This window comes from Coffea arabica, chromosome 10e (genome assembly GCF_036785885.1).
Source record: "Coffea arabica cultivar ET-39 chromosome 10e, Coffea Arabica ET-39 HiFi, whole genome shotgun sequence".
Classification (NCBI taxonomy): Eukaryota; Viridiplantae; Streptophyta; class Magnoliopsida; order Gentianales; family Rubiaceae; genus Coffea; species Coffea arabica.
The window spans coordinates 2,755,135-2,771,397 of NC_092328.1; the positions used below are offsets into that span (position 1 = coordinate 2,755,135).

At 36.9% G+C, this 16,263-nt stretch overlaps 3 protein-coding genes across 6 annotated transcripts; 1 reads left to right on the forward strand and 2 right to left on the reverse strand.

The window, feature by feature from the left end:
• Positions 1-2,097: 2,097 nt before the first annotated feature.
• On the forward strand, positions 2,098-6,227 carry LOC113712368 (uncharacterized). The gene is made up of 7 exons (XM_027235762.2): positions 2,098-2,361; positions 3,133-3,202; positions 3,312-3,371; positions 4,058-4,172; positions 5,208-5,323; positions 5,493-5,617; positions 5,898-6,227. Exons 1-7 carry the CDS (start codon positions 2,285-2,287, stop codon positions 6,019-6,021), a joined length of 687 nt encoding a protein of 228 aa, XP_027091563.1. The 5' UTR covers positions 2,098-2,284; the 3' UTR covers positions 6,022-6,227.
• Positions 6,228-6,618: 391 nt separating this feature from the next.
• On the reverse strand, positions 6,619-9,232 carry LOC113712137 (B3 domain-containing protein REM16-like). Of its 3 annotated transcripts, none has more exons than XM_072067613.1 (5): positions 9,079-9,232; positions 8,736-8,881; positions 7,707-8,151; positions 7,315-7,475; positions 6,619-7,188 (listed from the first exon to the last, which is right to left on the reverse strand). In XM_072067613.1, exons 2-5 carry the CDS (start codon positions 8,847-8,849, stop codon positions 6,871-6,873), a joined length of 1,038 nt encoding a protein of 345 aa, XP_071923714.1. In that variant the 5' UTR covers positions 8,850-8,881; positions 9,079-9,232; the 3' UTR covers positions 6,619-6,870. The 3 variants fall into 3 exon arrangements, with proteins under 3 accessions (XP_071923714.1, XP_071923715.1, XP_071923713.1); XM_072067614.1 differs by having other exon boundaries at positions 9,057-9,133; XM_072067612.1 differs by having other exon boundaries at positions 9,036-9,133.
• Positions 9,233-10,118: 886 nt separating this feature from the next.
• Positions 10,119-15,781, reverse strand: LOC113712856 (B3 domain-containing protein Os01g0723500). Of its 2 annotated transcripts, none has more exons than XM_027236458.2 (7): positions 15,371-15,781; positions 13,613-14,189; positions 13,154-13,299; positions 12,165-12,621; positions 11,886-12,052; positions 11,236-11,589; positions 10,119-10,776 (listed from the first exon to the last, which is right to left on the reverse strand). In XM_027236458.2, the coding sequence occupies exons 1-6, from the start codon at positions 15,434-15,436 to the stop codon at positions 11,290-11,292; spliced, it is 1,713 nt and encodes a 570-aa protein (XP_027092259.2). In that variant the 5' UTR covers positions 15,437-15,781; the 3' UTR covers positions 10,119-10,776; positions 11,236-11,289. The 2 variants fall into 2 exon arrangements, with proteins under 2 accessions (XP_027092259.2, XP_027092257.2); XM_027236456.2 differs by having other exon boundaries at positions 11,886-12,076.
• Positions 15,782-16,263: the final 482 nt, after the last annotated feature.

Genomic DNA, 16,263 nt, shown 5'->3' on the forward strand with positions numbered 1-16,263 from the left:
TATGACCTTTCGTCTCTTTCTATTTAATTTTTGGACCGTCTCAGTCCTAAGGACCAACCAACCAACCAAAAAAAAAACCCCCCCCTCCCATTAATTAATATGCATGATCAGTTTTTTTAGTCGGTCACAAAAGATTATCTGCTAAAATTGTACAAGAGTAAAAGGTTAATTAAGCAGGAATAATTGTGCGCTAGGGCAGCAGGAGGAGACCAGAAGAGAACTCGGGATTATCTGAAACAGAAGATTCTTGGGCGGAATGTCGTCCAATTCTACTTGTAATATATTCCACTGAAGTCATTTTCTAAATCAATATATAGCGTGGTATGGTCATGTGTTGATGGACATTTTATGCCTTCTGCCGCACCAAAAACCTATTGTACTCTTTGTGTCTTTTTATCTTTGTCATCATTACTCATAGAAAAATCAAGAATCCTACCATCTAAATATCCATGACTGTTCAACATCCTATCTGCTATAGGATGTATGAAATCTATTTGTGTCACTTTCTTCGCCCACTAAACTTGGAATATATGATGCTAGACATCCAAATCTATTTTAAGCCTGATATAATCATTGAAATGGTAATTATTGGAATTAATTATATTACTCATCACTATCCATAAAGTTGAATTTTGAACCGGTTAGCGCTTCTTTCTCCCTGTTCTTTTTTTTTGGGCGTTTAGTTTTCGACATCCTTGTCGCTCTGGCAATGAGTTGGTTTTTCAAATGAAATGTTCCATTTTCTCCCGCGTAAAGTAAGCCAAATTCAAGGATTTGGATAAAAACATGCATGCAAAATGCGAATGTCTTAAATTTTAGCCTTGAGGGAGACAAGAGTTTTAGCTTATCCTAATTACTTTGACAGATATTAATTAGTCAACAATTAAGTCAATCCGAGCAGAATATTGTTCAAGTGGCATTTCTTTTATCGACCATAAAGAACAAAAATGCATCTACTAAGACAATAATATCTATATAAATATATGATGCCACTTTCAAGAAAACAAAGGCAATGAAAACAGTAATATAAGCTTAATTATGGCATCCAAGCGTTGCTTGGGAATGAAAGAATAACTAATCTTAAAAGCACGTAAAACCATCAGGAAGATGTAAATCATTAGCGATAAACTGGTTCCTAAGATAATTTAATTTTGAGGTAAACACCTGAGATTCAGAGTTAGTAATTTAATTCTGATTTCTTCGTTGAAAGATAAACTGGTTCCTAAGTCCAGCATATGCTATGGATAGGGTAACTGGTTTAGGAATCTTTAAGTTGCCAAACGTATGTAAGATGGTCCTTAATTTCCCTTTCAATTATTTATCAAAACCTTTTTTTTTTCCTTTCAAACAATGACAAAACATTCTTCAAAAAAAAAAAAGTAAGAAAAATACCATTGACACATCAGCTCCGACTATATCTATTAACCGAAAAACTATTCTCTCTAGGAGTTAATAATCATATCCCCGTAATTTCTTTTATTATTATTCCATTTCCTAATGGTCAAGTTTGAGGAGGATAAAGGATCTAACCTCCTTTTACGTAAAAGGTCAAATTAAGAATGATCAGTCGTCTGCGAAATAAATGCGTCTTTCATTATTTCTGACATCTTGTCTTCCCCCACATTTCCGTGCAGGTAAGTAATTCCAACAGAGAAGAAGTTGACTTCAACTCCTTGTCAAACGATCTAGAGATAATACATTATTCCCTATTATTCCTAACTTAGTGGTAATACTTCTCCAAATTTTACATGATTGAAGTTAATAAAATTTCAGGATCCAAAACGGCCACGTATTTCATCCTCCAGCGGTAAATTTAACTTGAGAATATGATACTCAAAGGCTTAAAACTTTACAAACTTTATAACTATCGTCACCTTTTTTATTAATAATTTAATGTTAGTCTCTTTGTTACCGACAAATTTTTTTTTTTTTTTAAATATTTTTTCGAAAATCTCCCGTCCATTATGCATGGACTCGATTAGCCCATTATCTCAAGTTAGGTTCGCCTAGGAATTAAAGTAGAAGCATGATGGGCTTGGAGGCTTCCTCTGTCAAATCTACAAGTATCAAAACTTACAACAATCCAGAAGCCGAGTTGTAGCCTGTTGGACTTGAAACACCAGACAGTCCAATCTTGAAACAATACCCAACCCAAAAGGACTGCAAGAAACAACAATCACCGTTAGTCTGAACTTCCAACCTCCGATCACCAAAACAGCAAAACGAAATTCCAAAGCACCGTCTCGATTCCAACTCCACTCTTATCTGGTTTTCTTGAGGGAACATGACGGTGTTTCACTTCTTCAATTGTGCAATTTTAACGTTCGGCCCTCACGCCGTTTACTACTCCGCTACTCCCTTGTGAGTTTTCTTCTCCAATCTCCCTTTACTGTTATCACAATTTCCCTGTTGTTTAGAGTATCCCTTTGATCTGTTTTAACGAACCCATGTTTTATATTTTCAATTAAAATGTTGTATTAATTGTACAACATAGCTGTTATTAGCTTAAATTGTCATTATGCATCTGGGATTTTTTTTTATAAAAAATTAGAGGTTGTGATTTAGTTTGATTATTAGTTCAAGTGGGATACGTGTACTCAACGAGACATCCATAATTGTGTAGCTTACAGTAATTAGTTGGAGTCTATAATTATATCAATAATCGGGCTTTTTTTTTTTAATTTGACATTAATTGTGTTTGAACCAGGGGAATGAGAATAGGTTAGTGCCATAGCATTGAAGGAAACCTAGTCTTTAGATGCAATTTGTTCTATATTTTACCTTTTTGCTATGCTTAGTTGCTGTATGAGTAATATCTTTTGTTTAAGCCAACAATCCAAATTAAATGACTCGTTGTTCAATTGTATTTGGCCAGATGAATTTTCTTTGTATATCTAGTTGCTTAGCAGTATGGGAAAAAGTTGGAGGAGTTATAAAATGATGAGTCAGTACTAGTATGTGGATTTTGGATTCTACCCCAAGGACTTGCAAGTTTTTTGATAGGACATGCGAGATGTGGATACTTATTCGAGATTTATGGTTTTATGTGTTTTCTTAAGCTTTTTGTGTTAAGGCCCATTAGGGATATTGTATATGTAGCAAATTGAAACACTCTCCTGTAAAATGGTGAAGGTCCGAGTATGATACGCTTGGGACTTCCATCAAAGCTGCTGTCGTTTATCTTGGAACAACTCTCGTAAAGGTCAGTACTTGTGCACTCGTATCCTTAACGTGAATTTGAAGTTCCACCTGTCAAATAAATGTGAACTTTGAAGATAACATTTCATTCTTTTCCAACATTTTCTTCGCAGCTTGTTTGTCTGGCTACATTTCTTAAAGTATCGGAGAGTGATAGTTTTGATCCATATCAGGTAGTTTTCGCCGCATTTCTCTTCCTTTTTGTCTTATATGCTATCATATATTCTCTTATTGGTGGAGCTTAGGTTGTGGATGGAGGATCATTTGATGATTGTGTCTTTGTTTGGATTATCTTTTGCCAAATTCATTGTATTCTTTCATAACGTTTGGCGATTTACTGTGTTAAGAACTGGTTGACATTCTGTTTTAATGCATACTGCAGGATCTTGTAGCTTAATTTTACAGATTACAAGCTCTAAAACGCAGGCGGATAATTTTTCTTCCATTTTTGGTGAAAAAACCCCTAAGTTCATTTTTAGCTGATTCAGAATAAGTCTCATATGTATACTAATTACGTGCAAAACTGAGTGTATTTTATGCCTCATTACTTTTTGTCTGATTCACGTACTATATATGTCAAAGGATGACTTGTATGATGACATATGTAATTCTTGGTTCATATTCCCATTCTGATGCTTTTTACATGTGTTTCATCTGTACTGTATTCTGAAAGTGAAAACGATATTAATGTGTTTTATCTATTTTTTTAAATAAAAGGGGGATAGACCATTTGTATTCCTTCTTAGGAACATTCATTGCTGTAACAAATCGCATCCTTGCTCTTATACTGATTATTCTAAAAAAAATTGACGGACAGTTTTTTGTTTATTCTAACAACAATGAATTTCTTTTGGACCAGGAATTATTGAAAGCTTTAATCGGGTTTATAGATGTTGCTGGGCTTTATTTTGCCTTGACGCAACTGACCCACAGGAACATATCTCAAAATCACAAGTTTCAGGCTGTTGGACTGGGTGAGTAACTTTAATTTCTCCATGTGAGAAGCTCTTATCTTCTCTCTTTCTTCTTCTCACCTAGGAAATTGGACTTACAAGACACTGATGTATTTGCTCTATCACTGGATATGTTAACTCAAGTTGAAAAGAGTGGTAGTGCTTTTACAATTCATCCTGGACCAATTTGATTGAGCATTGGGTTTGATGTTGGCCATGACTGGATTGTTATTGATCTTGCTTTTCTTCAATAGTATATGTTGTTACATATTCCAAATAGTCACAAAATTCTCTCTGTTCCAAACTCAATAGATTACCATAACACAATGGGAAAAAAAAGGAAATTCTTAAGGTTCACTATGATAGGCTGAGAACAAGCTAGCTTGTCTAAAATGGGTGTGATGATTGTACACTTAGTATAACTTCCTTATGAATAAAGAGATTTAGATTTTTATAATCCAGTGTTTACAAACTACCATAATCCTAATTTATGTAGCATTAGCATTTGAGCATCTTTGTCGTTAGAAATCATGATATCATAGAAGGATATATTACTCCATGTTTAGACTGATTATTTATCGGACACTCATGTACCCCTTGATATGTTTATTAGGATCACTTCCTCAGTTACCTACAATATCTGTATATTATGCGCTTTTGCAGCTGTTTGTTCTTGATGAAAGCAACCATGTTTAAGCATGTCTTCTTTTTCTTCCAAACTTTAAACATGACTCATGAAATAGGATGAAATCTAGTGGTGGATAGATGACCCTGATTTTGTGCTAAATAGTTCATTGTATTTCTGGATAAATGTTCTTGATTTTGCACTAATAGTTCATTTTTTGCATGTCTTAATACGATAAACAATTTATATGGTGTGCAAAATTATTTGTGTCAGTCTTGGGATTGGTATGTGTAAATGTCATGTATGGCATATTTTAGTTTATGTATTGTATTAATTCTTGTAATTGCATATGATGACTTAGCTGAAGAAAGTAAAGCTGCTAATCTTGCTACACGTTTTCTTAACATCGAGGTTTATTTTTCTGTTGACAGGGTGGGCTTTTGCTGATTCTGTTCTTCATAGGTTGGCACCCCTTTGGGTAGGTGCTAGAGGTTTAGAGTTCACATGGGACTACATTTTGCAAGGACTAGAAGCAAATGCAAATTTGGTAATCAGTTTCTGTACTTGATAATTTAATTGTTAAAAGTTCAGTCGCGATATAGGATTACATGTTGGAGTGCATGATATTTTGCAGACAATGAAAAGTTGTGTACTTGAGACTTTTCTAGTCCTTGAACTAAATCCTTTTCCTGCCGTGTTGTTCTCTGTTTATTCAGGTTTTGAGTATATCACTTGCAGCTTTGGGGTCTTTGATGTGGCTTCGGAAGAACAAGCCCAAGACATTGATCCCTATCATATACACGTGTGCAGGGATTGTTGCGACAATGCCATCAATAACGAGGTTCGCTTTTTCCTCACTTATTTCCTCCTCCACTTTTAAATCAATGGATGTTAATTTTTCAGTGTTGGTGGGCGTGAATTGAATTCCCACATTGACATGGTTCTACATAACAAATGCGAGTGCATGAATGAATATTTAAACTACTCTTCAATCCCCAAGTGAAGATAAGTCCTAGAGAATTGCAGTAGTACAATTCCGTAAAGATTGGGCTTTCTTCTGCATCATCTGTTGCATAATTTAATTTTGAAGTTGGCCTCATGGAACTATGTTATTGCTGCAGCTACTTGAGGCGAGGTTTGGGATGGCAGTTACCGAAAGTAGTAGGCTTTGAACTTTTCACCTCTTTGGTGATGGCTTTTATCAGCTGGCAGCTCTTTGCTGCATGTCAGAGGCCATCCAGCTAAGCAACAGCGAATTTACAGATGAGGAAATGGGCTAGTTCTCTGTGGTACAAGCATTCTTAATGATTGCCTTTTTCTTTCGAGGCTGGTTTAGGAATATAAAGGCGTTGTATCTTTCTCTCGTGGAATTTCATGTCCCAAGGGATTTTGGATTATGCATTTGCAAAATTTTGCAGCGATATGCAGTTTAGGGGGTCCTTTTCCAACAATCACTTCGCAGTTTACATGTGCGGTTGATGGATCTTTCATTCCAAAATGACTTGAATGCTCCATCGCTTTTTTAGGCACTTGAAAAAAGGTTGTTGTTACCTCATATCTCTTTCACTCAATCCACAAAACCATGAAACTAAAACCTACTCCTCGTCTTAAAACCCACTTAACAAACATAGATAAGAGTGCATATTCTGAAGGTGAAAAAAGAAACAAGAAAACTTGGCGAGCTGATCAGCGTCCCCAAATCTGACTGACAATATAGTGCTAATGTCGCCATTTACTGTCACCCATAAAATGTAGAACTAATGGAGAATTAACCTGGGAGTCCATTTGATCCAACCATACAAGCTGCTAGGAAAGGATAAGAAAAGGATGACTACACGCATGAAGAGTAAAGTTCTAGAGAATATACAGCATATTTTGTTTCAAAATGGATTAAAAAGCACACACAAGAAAAAGGATGGAAGAGTTTTACCCTCTCTCTTACAGAAGTCACTGCAAAAGCAAAAACCATTAAACGGATCTGAAAATACTTCAAAATAAAGGCCTGCATTACATCCAGGTGCATTAAACACATCTAAGCATAGCCAAACCCAACTTCCAAGCTCAAAACGTTAATGCCCTTCTTAATTCTTGCCCTCATATCTTCATGGGCTTCCTACCCTTCAGATTGATCGGAGGCAGCCGAGTAACCGGAATCACACCCTCTACCACTTTGAAGATGCTGACGTCCATTACTATGTCATCTGTTGCTGCTCCGGTCACAAGGTTGAACAGACACACATCGAATTCTTCAAGGAAATTTTCATGTACAAATCTTTTCCAACCGCCCGCCAGTCCACCTGTACGATAATCCCTCTTATAGAACCTCACCTTCCAAGTTTTGTCTTTCACTTGGAGTGTAAGATCTTGGCTTCTGTTCGGCATATATTTCGTTGCCCATTCAGAAGGAATTTGCTGCCATTACAATATAAACAATTAAAATCTTCAATTCTAATCATATTTCAAAGATAGGAATACACAAACACGTACATTCAAAAGAAAGTATATAACCAGAAAGAAAGGTTATCAGCAAAAGTTTACCAGATAAAATCCCCTGTAAACATGTGTCGGCCGCATGACAACTATAAAGGAGTTTTCAGATGCTGATGCACATGCCATCTTTAGGGCCTCATCTTTATCTTCCTCAGTCACTTGCCTCCTGTGCGACGCCGGGCCAGAAAAAACACTCCGATTGATGGAACCTTTTTTTTTTTTTTTTTTTGAAGTCAGAGTAAGTCAAAAAGCATCACATTGAAATGTTGGATTCTTCCCAACAACTGAGTGAAGAGTTTTTTACTGCATTTGACATTATAACAATCTAAAACCAACGATGTGCTACAGGAATTGAAACCATTATAGACTTTTTCTTTTAAGCTATGTATCCGGCACCACAAGGCTCTTAACTAAATTTGGATTTCTCTTAAGATACTTACTACATGTTCCCCGTTGCCGTCCTCGAGACCTTGGCGGCAAAGCACCATGCTTTCTAGGTCTTTTTGATGGGGTAGACTCAGAAACGTCGTGTGAAGCTTCATTAGTAACCTCAATAGTTTCTGTAGGATTATCCTTTCTTTTGCATCCACCATCGGTCCCTCCATTCTCGCATCTTTTTATGAAATAAGAACTCTCTTTCTCGCATAAGCTTTGATAGTCAAACATCAAAACATCAAATCGCGAAGCCCCAACGTACTTAAAAATTAAGACATCATTTTCCTTCAGAGAGTGATCTACAACAAACTTTTTCCATCCTTCTTTCAAATACAGTGTATCATCAATCATTGTTAATCCAGCCTTCCATTCAAGGCCACTAGGACCTTTGAGTGAAACGGCTCCTACTAGCTTCTCTTTCAAATTGTTGGCAAATTTTTGGGGAATAGCCTGCATGTTTGGTTCAAATCACAAATTTTAGAGCACTGAATTTGATTGTGGGAGAGTGAATCAGATGAACAGAAATAAATAAATAAACATATGTGTGTGTGTATCTTGTTTTCGTTCCTGCTAATGGTGACGGTTCACAAGTACAACTTTCTTGAGAACAGATAATACTACCTATGTAGTGTATTTAAATTGAAAATTTTCTCTCATGTTGTTCTCAAGTTTATTTTCTTCTCCATTGTTCATCCCAACTGGTATGTGAATATACTGCTTCCTTTTTCCAATGTACTGCTAAAATGTACAAACGGGTGAGGATTTAAAGCCTATTTTTTGTAGATGAACAACCAAAAATTTTTTTTTTTAAATAATTACAATGATAAATTGAAAAAAAAAATTAAAATCATTACAAGTCAATTTCTATCTTGGATGATGAAAACGGGTTAAATTATCCAAATCCGGAGGTGCCAGCAGTCCCCTCCTTATGCATGGCAAGTAGCAGCAGGCATCTTTTTTCTATGTTTCTTTAGCCCTTGAAAGAATGCAGCTAAACTACGCAGGGGGAGGGGTGGGGGCGACTAAAAACTTACAAGTTGGTTTCGATAATTACGGCCAGAGAGAGTTTGAAAGAACTGAGCTGACTGAAAATGGGACCAGTAAATTTCTTCCTCCCACTTCCTACAGGCCCTGCCATCATCTCCCATTTTTCTTCCACTAATCAGCTTTATTCTTCCTCCTGAAATCGAACCAGACAAAAACAAGAAAAACCCTCAACCAGAAGCCAAAAATACAAAAAAAAAAAAAATGGAAGATCATTACAGATAGAATTGAGATGACGAGAAGGTAGAAACAGATGAGAGAAAATCTCAACCATAAAGCCAGAAGGTTACCTTGCCTAACTATTTACTTACTGGTTAAAGTACGATCACTTACCATCCGATGACTTATTAAGTAAAATGATCGTCCAACTTGTAGACGTGGGACTGTGGGAGCGGAATTCTCAACTGATGGGGACACATGGCGGGTTGTCGTACTCTCTCTTTAACACATTATTGCATTTGCAATTTTGCTTTTTTGCCTGCACCGAGGCCCAAGCGTAACCCCCGATGCACCCATCATTCAATGGTCATTTTTGTTCCTCCCTCCATTAATTTGCACTCTTCCGTTACATTGCAACATCAGCATAGTGTGAGACCGAGGGCACTTTCATCTCGTACGCTTGGTACTCTTACACCAGTTTAGCAGCCACTTGTTAACACACAAAAATTGAAGAGATGTTTCTTGAGAGGCAACATGAAATTTTCCTCTATTCTCTAAGTTTGTAATGTGAATAGGACATTGGAGTAATCAGTAGTATAACTTCGACAGTGCATCTTCAAGCAATCACAATTAATTAATGAGAAACAAAAAATGTCCATTTGCAATGTGCCACTTGATTCCCAATTTTTTTTCCCGACTGCTAAATTGACTTCTTGATTTCTGGGGAGCCTGGATTGGAAGAGTTCGACATATAATCAGACGAAATTGAAGGTGCATTACACTATTTATCTGAGGGGTTGCATGGAACTGGAACAGTCTCTATAGCTCCCCACCGGCCATGTAACATTTCACTCTGGACTGGAGCCGTGTCCTGCAGAGGCCGGAAAGGAATGAAGCAAATTCCCGGAGAAGGGTTTTTTCTCTTTACAGCACCTTGACCCCAAGATCCAACCCGGCTAACAGAGGCATCATCCAACTCAGAGTAGAGTTATTACTTACTCGCCATGCAATAAAGAGGACTCTCAAGCTCTACCAATTTTCCTTCCTTTCCAATCTACCTTGAACGCCTTTCTTTTACCCCTTGGATAATCATCCGACTAACTTAAAATCGTAAAAAGATGATGTTAATAAAATCATGGTTAGTCGCTACATCTATAACTACCACCATTTCCCAACCAGTATATTAGGAAATATGTACAAATTTAGACCCAATCTCCGGAATTCTTCTCGTGTTCTATATACAAAAACATCGTGTCAGGAGCACAAGTTATCACCAAACTAGTGTTGCTCACATGTCCGAGAAAATTTAACAGAATTAACTACACTGCTGATAGAAGAAACTGCATTTTCAGTCAAAACACAAAGATAGAGGGCACATCCACCTTCCATGAAAACATTAGTTTTTGCCACTCTGATTCTATTAGCATCCCAGAATGCCAGTGCATAACAATATGTTCTGGGACTAGCACTTCCAATTAGACCATAAAGCAACCTCTCATCTGCATAAACGTCTCATTACAATGTATCTACATTTTCTGATCTCACAACAAGATTGTCAGCAATTTAAGCAGATTGCAGGATATCTACAATTTACAGCAGCAACGGAATATCCACACGTGAGGAGCAATTTCTTGAGCCTGATACAAGAATCAATCATAGTTCGCAAATTCCTGGGGTGCGCAAATTCCTGGGGTACATGGGCAAGAAAAACCCCAAAAGGATACAGGTGCATGTAAAACCAGATTGAGGTTCCAGCATATTTCCCTCAGCTACTAAAACAAAAATTATGCACAGAAACTCCTGCTATCTCACTGAGCAGTCAGCATGAAAATTGGCAAATATTGCCTTCTCTACGTGAACCTGGTCCTTAGCCTGCAGACAAGAATCACAAATCACACCATAAATTCAACTGCAAAGAGGTGTAGATGCCAATGCAGACTGGGTGGGGAGGCCAAAGACCAACATTAGTTATATATTAAACATCATCTTAGTACAAATCCTCGATCATATGTTCAATGCTCATTATTCATAAATATTCTGAACAACAGGCACCAAACAATCCACTTGACTACTAAACCACAACCTAATATATTTGGTCCTCTGTTTGCATATCTTATAAAGGTACACTAAAAATAAGCACTTAAACTGAAGAACAACCTTTCTTGAAAATCCACCCCTCTTCAATAAAAGATACAAACATGAAGCCAGCCAGTATTCTTAGACCCATTTGCACTGGATACTGGGAAAGTTTAACACGTCACCCCAAAAAATGTTCTACAAAATGACACCCACACCACAATTGAATTTAGAAGATTATTACACAGCACATACCAGAATACTGGAGGAAAAAGTTTCTCATTCCTTGAACCAGCAAACGGTTACTTGTCAAGGAACAACAGCATTTGACCCTACTCCGCCACTTTGATAGTCAGACCCCTGTTGACCAACTCCAGATATGTGCACGCGCAATTCATTCTTGCCTATTAGCTCAAAGATACAGATATCTCCCATTTGAATGTCATTATCACGAACAAAGGCCATCCAACCACCACAGAAAGTATGCAAAGTTTGCACCTTAATAGTTGGGATAGAATTTACAGTCCAGCATTTGCCTTTCAAATTACGTAAAATTACCTCAGTTCTGCAGCTTGGTAGGTGTTGCATTGAGAACTGATACGGGATTTTCTGCAAGGATGGCAGTCAATTAGTCGATATTGATGACTGAGTATCAAATTTTTGAGCTGCAAGTGGATGTTTGAATAAGGAAAATACAGCTAATTACTCCTCAAGTTTCTCAAAGATTATCCGAAATTCTTGAAATTGAACTATATACCATATTTCTCAACTATCACGCGCCAATGACGAATAATACAGGCAAAGGAATAATGAATGGATTGCTTTATTCATAAGCAGTTTGCTAAATTATTAGCTAAGCATAAAAAACACCAATATACCGAAAGCAACAGAGAAAATGCACCCACCAGAGTGTATGATCCACTGACGTTGAACTTTTTCATTACTCTGACAAAATGAGGAAAACTGGAAAGAAATGATTCTGCTGCTAATTTTTCTTCAGGTGCAGACTTCATTGATATGCAACCCTTTGTATGAGAACTCGATCTGCCTTGTGAGCTCGTTTCATAGATCACTGTTAAACTTTCAACTGAATAAACTTCACCAGAAAAGAATGCAGTTTGCTCAAGAGAAAAAGCAAAAATCATGAACCTGGTTTCAGCTATAGCAGAAAATTAATAAATTACCTAATTCGCCACTTATGGACTCATTGCCACATTTCACTTTGATTGGATCATGTCCCTTCTTATCAAATTTTTTTAACTGCTGTAAAGATAGATTACAAGGCTTTGTACTAATTTTCATTGCCTTGCGTCTCGAAATTTTCAATGGCGTGGCACAAGAGCTGTTAACGATCATTTTATGAGCTTCATTCTCACTACGATCATTGACACCCTCCCTTCTGACCCGTACGATGTGTACTCGCAGCTCACACTTGTGCACAAGTTCAAAGATACATATGTCTCCCTCATTTATATTGTTATCACGAACAAAGCCCAACCACCCTCCACAGAAAGTATGTGATGTTTGCACTCTTGTCGTGGGGATCGAATTAATAGTCCAACTCTCTCCTTTTAGATTGTGAAGCACAATCTTGACTTTGCATTTGGGAAGGTGTGCCATGGCAAACTGATATGGAACATTCTGCAAGATGAAACCAATTAGCAACTAAACTTTGATACTTTCTAAAAGTTGAAGGAAAATAGAGGGGAAGAAAGGATGCTTGGCATTATAGCTGCATCACTTCTTTCAGATGAAGGTAAGTTATGCACATGAAATGAATGAAGTTCCACATGGAAGAGACACGACATAATAACCTAGGCATGTACTGCTGACCCCCTTAGTAAAGGCTTGGAAAGTCATTGAAGACATATATACTGCTTTATCATGTTCAAACTAGACATTCAAGTACTACTGTATGTCCTCACTCATAGATACCACAACTAGGAAAGATGCAAACTGTCATCAATGCAGGTCTATCAATTAAATGGCAAAGAAAGGAATGGATAACTGGTAATACAACTCAAATGATACAACTTTTTCCCTTTTACAAACTCATAATTGCGGAATGATTTTATCCTTTCACAAAGACACGCTACACACAATAACAAAGCCACAGTCATTTCACAGACACAAGCATTGAGAGAGAGAGAGAGGGAGATAGAGAACCACTCACCAGAGTATATGAACCACTTATATTGAATCTTTTCATGACTTTCATGAAACAAGGTAAAGATGAAGTAAATGCTCGGGCCACTCTCTCAGCTTCTGCTGCTGACAACAGCAAATCTTCCTTGCCTGTCCTCTCACCTGTTGTTGCTTCTGTTACAAATGCGTCATGGATTAAAGGAACTTAACATTAACCTTTGTTATGAATTATGGAAAGAACAGTAACAAGGTGATGATCAATTGAACTTTTCTTTTTTGAGTGTACTGACTGAGACTCAAGGTTTTTTTATTTTCTTTTCTTTTTTTTTTAGCCCCTATCTCAAGAAACAACCATAGCTTTGTTGCTCCGATGCAAGCGTATTACTCAGCATAGGTGATGATAAATTGGTATCCTACACAACTAATAGGTTGACTGTGTTATGAAGCAAACAGCTACAGCAAAATCTCATGCAACAGTTAGAAGTACCTGAATTTCTTACAGATGGCACAGCAATGGTGACAGAGTTCTTTAAAGTGCAGCTACCATTCTCTATTTGATTGAGAAAGTTTGGCTCTTGACACCTTTCACTAAAGTAACCGGCCTCTTCTTCTGAGCATTCGTTCTTATCAGTTAAATCTCTATTAAGTTCGTGAATTGTGGTTATGCATTGAGTATTAACTTGAGATGTCCTCACTCTCTTTGGAATCCCTTCAATAATGCAATCTAATAAAGCTGAATTCTCTCTGTCTCTTTTCTTCATTAAACGGCAATTATAGTTGCTTGGAGATTGACTGCATTCACAACTGAAGGTGCTTTCTTTCTCACATGAACTTTTGTCAAAAACTTGCACAGTGAAGTGCAAATTGCCATCATATCTGAATACCAAAGAGTCACCAGATTCCAAGGAGTGATCCCTAACAAATGCTACCCATCCATCTTGGAGGAATAAATCATCGTTTTGCTGGGTTAAGTTAGCATACCAGGTATTCCCACTAGGACCCAATAAGAATGCTGTTCCTGGTGTTGTTCCATCAATGTGCTTTTTGAATTTAAATGGAAGTTTCTGCAACAGAGATAAACCAGAAACTTTCACTTGCGCACTACCAATTACAAGGGGGAACAAAGTCTCAACTCATCTAAAAGATAGCCAAGACGAAGTATAATGAAAATTCTCTTATTTAAAGCATTTCCTCTCCATGTCTACAGGAGTCTGCTTTTCAGCAAACCTTTTTAATTGTTCATACAAAGGTCTTAAGAAAACTATCAAAGCATCTAAGAGTATCAGTAGAGACTCATCAACCTCTAAAGATCGAATTGATAGAAACCTAATACAAAGGTTTGAGAATGCTTGGATCAGCATGAGAGCCATTTTCTAGCAAATCGCTGTTGAAACAACTGTATTATGAAATTCTTGCCTTTAAAATCATGCTGTCCCAAATAACCAGCCAAACTTTTTCTTAAATCAAAATAAACAAAGGTATTGGGCACGTTTATATCATTAGTCTGACACATGACAAATATTCATGCAGTATCATTACTGCATTTAAAAAAGCGAACCAAAAAGTCATATACTTCTTTTCGTCTTCTTTTCTAAAAGAAGTAATGAAATGCATAAAACAACTTCAGCAAGCCAAAATCCCATCAAATTTAACTCCACAAACACTCAACACAATTCAATGGTTTTGCTTTAACTTTATCAATCGTCTAATCTGCTTTTGGTTTGCACTTTATTTACACCTTATATACACACACTGACTTACTTACATTGTCAACAAATTTTTCAATTATCTTTTTATCTTACATACATCACATCAAAAAAATGCTGTAGCATTTTTTTAAAAAAATTATCCCAAATAATCTCCTATCCAAACACACTTCACTCTGGACCTCCAATTGAGCAACCAAATGGCAAACCCAAGTTTTGTTTATTCTTGGTCCTTACCACATTGAGCTGTAGAAGTCATTAAACACTCGGACTAACAGATAGCAAGGCAAATTACAAATGAAAGCACCTCAAAAACCAACTATAGAAACCAATTATAACAATGAAAAATCTCTAAGCCAGTTCCATTTTCAAATCTCAAATTAAAAACTATTATTTACCACATTATGGACAACCAGAAAGCTTTTGTACATAGAGACAACGGTTATATAACATGCAGTTCCCATTTTTGCATTAGCAATGTAACAACCAAAAAAAAAAAGGAAAATAAAGAACAAAGAAATGAGAGAAATTTTTCGTACCAGTGCTTCAGAACTGGAAGAAGGATTGAAGCCCACAAGAAAGTGAGGTTTCTTATCATCCCACATCTTCTCCACAATTTCCTCTATCCAATTTCAAACGGGTTTTAAATGCAAATAAAACCCTATGGGGAAAGCCAAGAACTTGGTCTTTTTTCCCAGTGCAATTCTGTTACGGATCACTCTTAAAGATTTGGGTGTTTCCCAAATCACAATTTATGATTATTGATAGCAGCACTACATTTAAGTGCAAAAATATTTCTGTACAAAAGGTCGGGGAGAGAGAGAGAGAGAGAGAGGTAGAGATAGTACTGTGTTGTAAGAGAGATAGAGAGAGAGAGAGAGAGAGAGAGGTAGAGATAGTACAGTGTTGTCAGAGAGAGAGAGAGAGAGCGCGCGCGCGTGGGGAGAGAATTGCTGATAATGTAAAAAAACTCACATATCAAATGTTTTACCCATATAATAGAGGGGGGCATCAAAGTCCTTTCGACCAAATTCGCTCCGAAAAATAAAAATCTTTGTACTAGAGATTAGTTACAAATTCTAAGGTAAATTCCAGTTTTTAATCAGTCCATTCTGCCTGCGGCTGCAATGTAAATATGCAATTGCTGAAGTTTCTGCTATGCCTTCCCTGAAGCACTTGGATTTTACCTTTACTCTCTTCAAGATTTTCTACTCTGATCTGTGATGTTGTTAATCAATGATAATCTTGCACAGTTGGGTAAACTTGTAATCTTGGCGGTTGGAACCTCAAATCTTGCATCGCATTCTTACCTAAAAATCACATTAGCATATTTTGCTGCCTTGCTAGTTCTAACACTCTCTTGCTTTAGGGGAACATTCTTCACTTTATCAGCCATCTTCGGCATTGGTTAATTCTGTTAATTAGCTATGTG

Coding starts and splice junctions, on each gene's coding strand:
- LOC113712856 (XM_027236456.2), bottom strand. CDS start 15,436: ATGTGGGATGATAAGAAACCTCACTTTCTTGTGGGCTTCAATCCTTCT. Junction 14,190..15,370: donor CTTCCAGTTCTGAAGCACTG/GTACGAAAAATT, acceptor TCTCTGTTGCAG/AAACTTCCATTTAAATTCAA. Junction 12,077..12,164: donor GTCCATAAGTGGCGAATTAG/GTAATTTATTAA, acceptor TTTCTGGTGAAG/TTTATTCAGTTGAAAGTTTA.
- LOC113712368 (XM_027235762.2), top strand. CDS start 2,285: ATGACGGTGTTTCACTTCTTCAATTGTGCAATTTTAACGTTCGGCCCT. Junction 2,362..3,132: donor TACTACTCCGCTACTCCCTT/GTGAGTTTTCTT, acceptor AAAATGGTGAAG/GTCCGAGTATGATACGCTTG. Junction 3,372..4,057: donor ATAGTTTTGATCCATATCAG/GTAGTTTTCGCC, acceptor CTTTTGGACCAG/GAATTATTGAAAGCTTTAAT.
- LOC113712137 (XM_072067614.1), bottom strand. CDS start 9,081: ATGGTAAGTGATCGTACTTTAACCA. Junction 8,882..9,056: donor AAGTGATCGTACTTTAACCA/GTAAGTAAATAG, acceptor GTTCGATTTCAG/GAGGAAGAATAAAGCTGATT. Junction 7,476..7,706: donor ACGGCAACGGGGAACATGTA/GTAAGTATCTTA, acceptor AAAAAAAAAAAG/GTTCCATCAATCGGAGTGTT.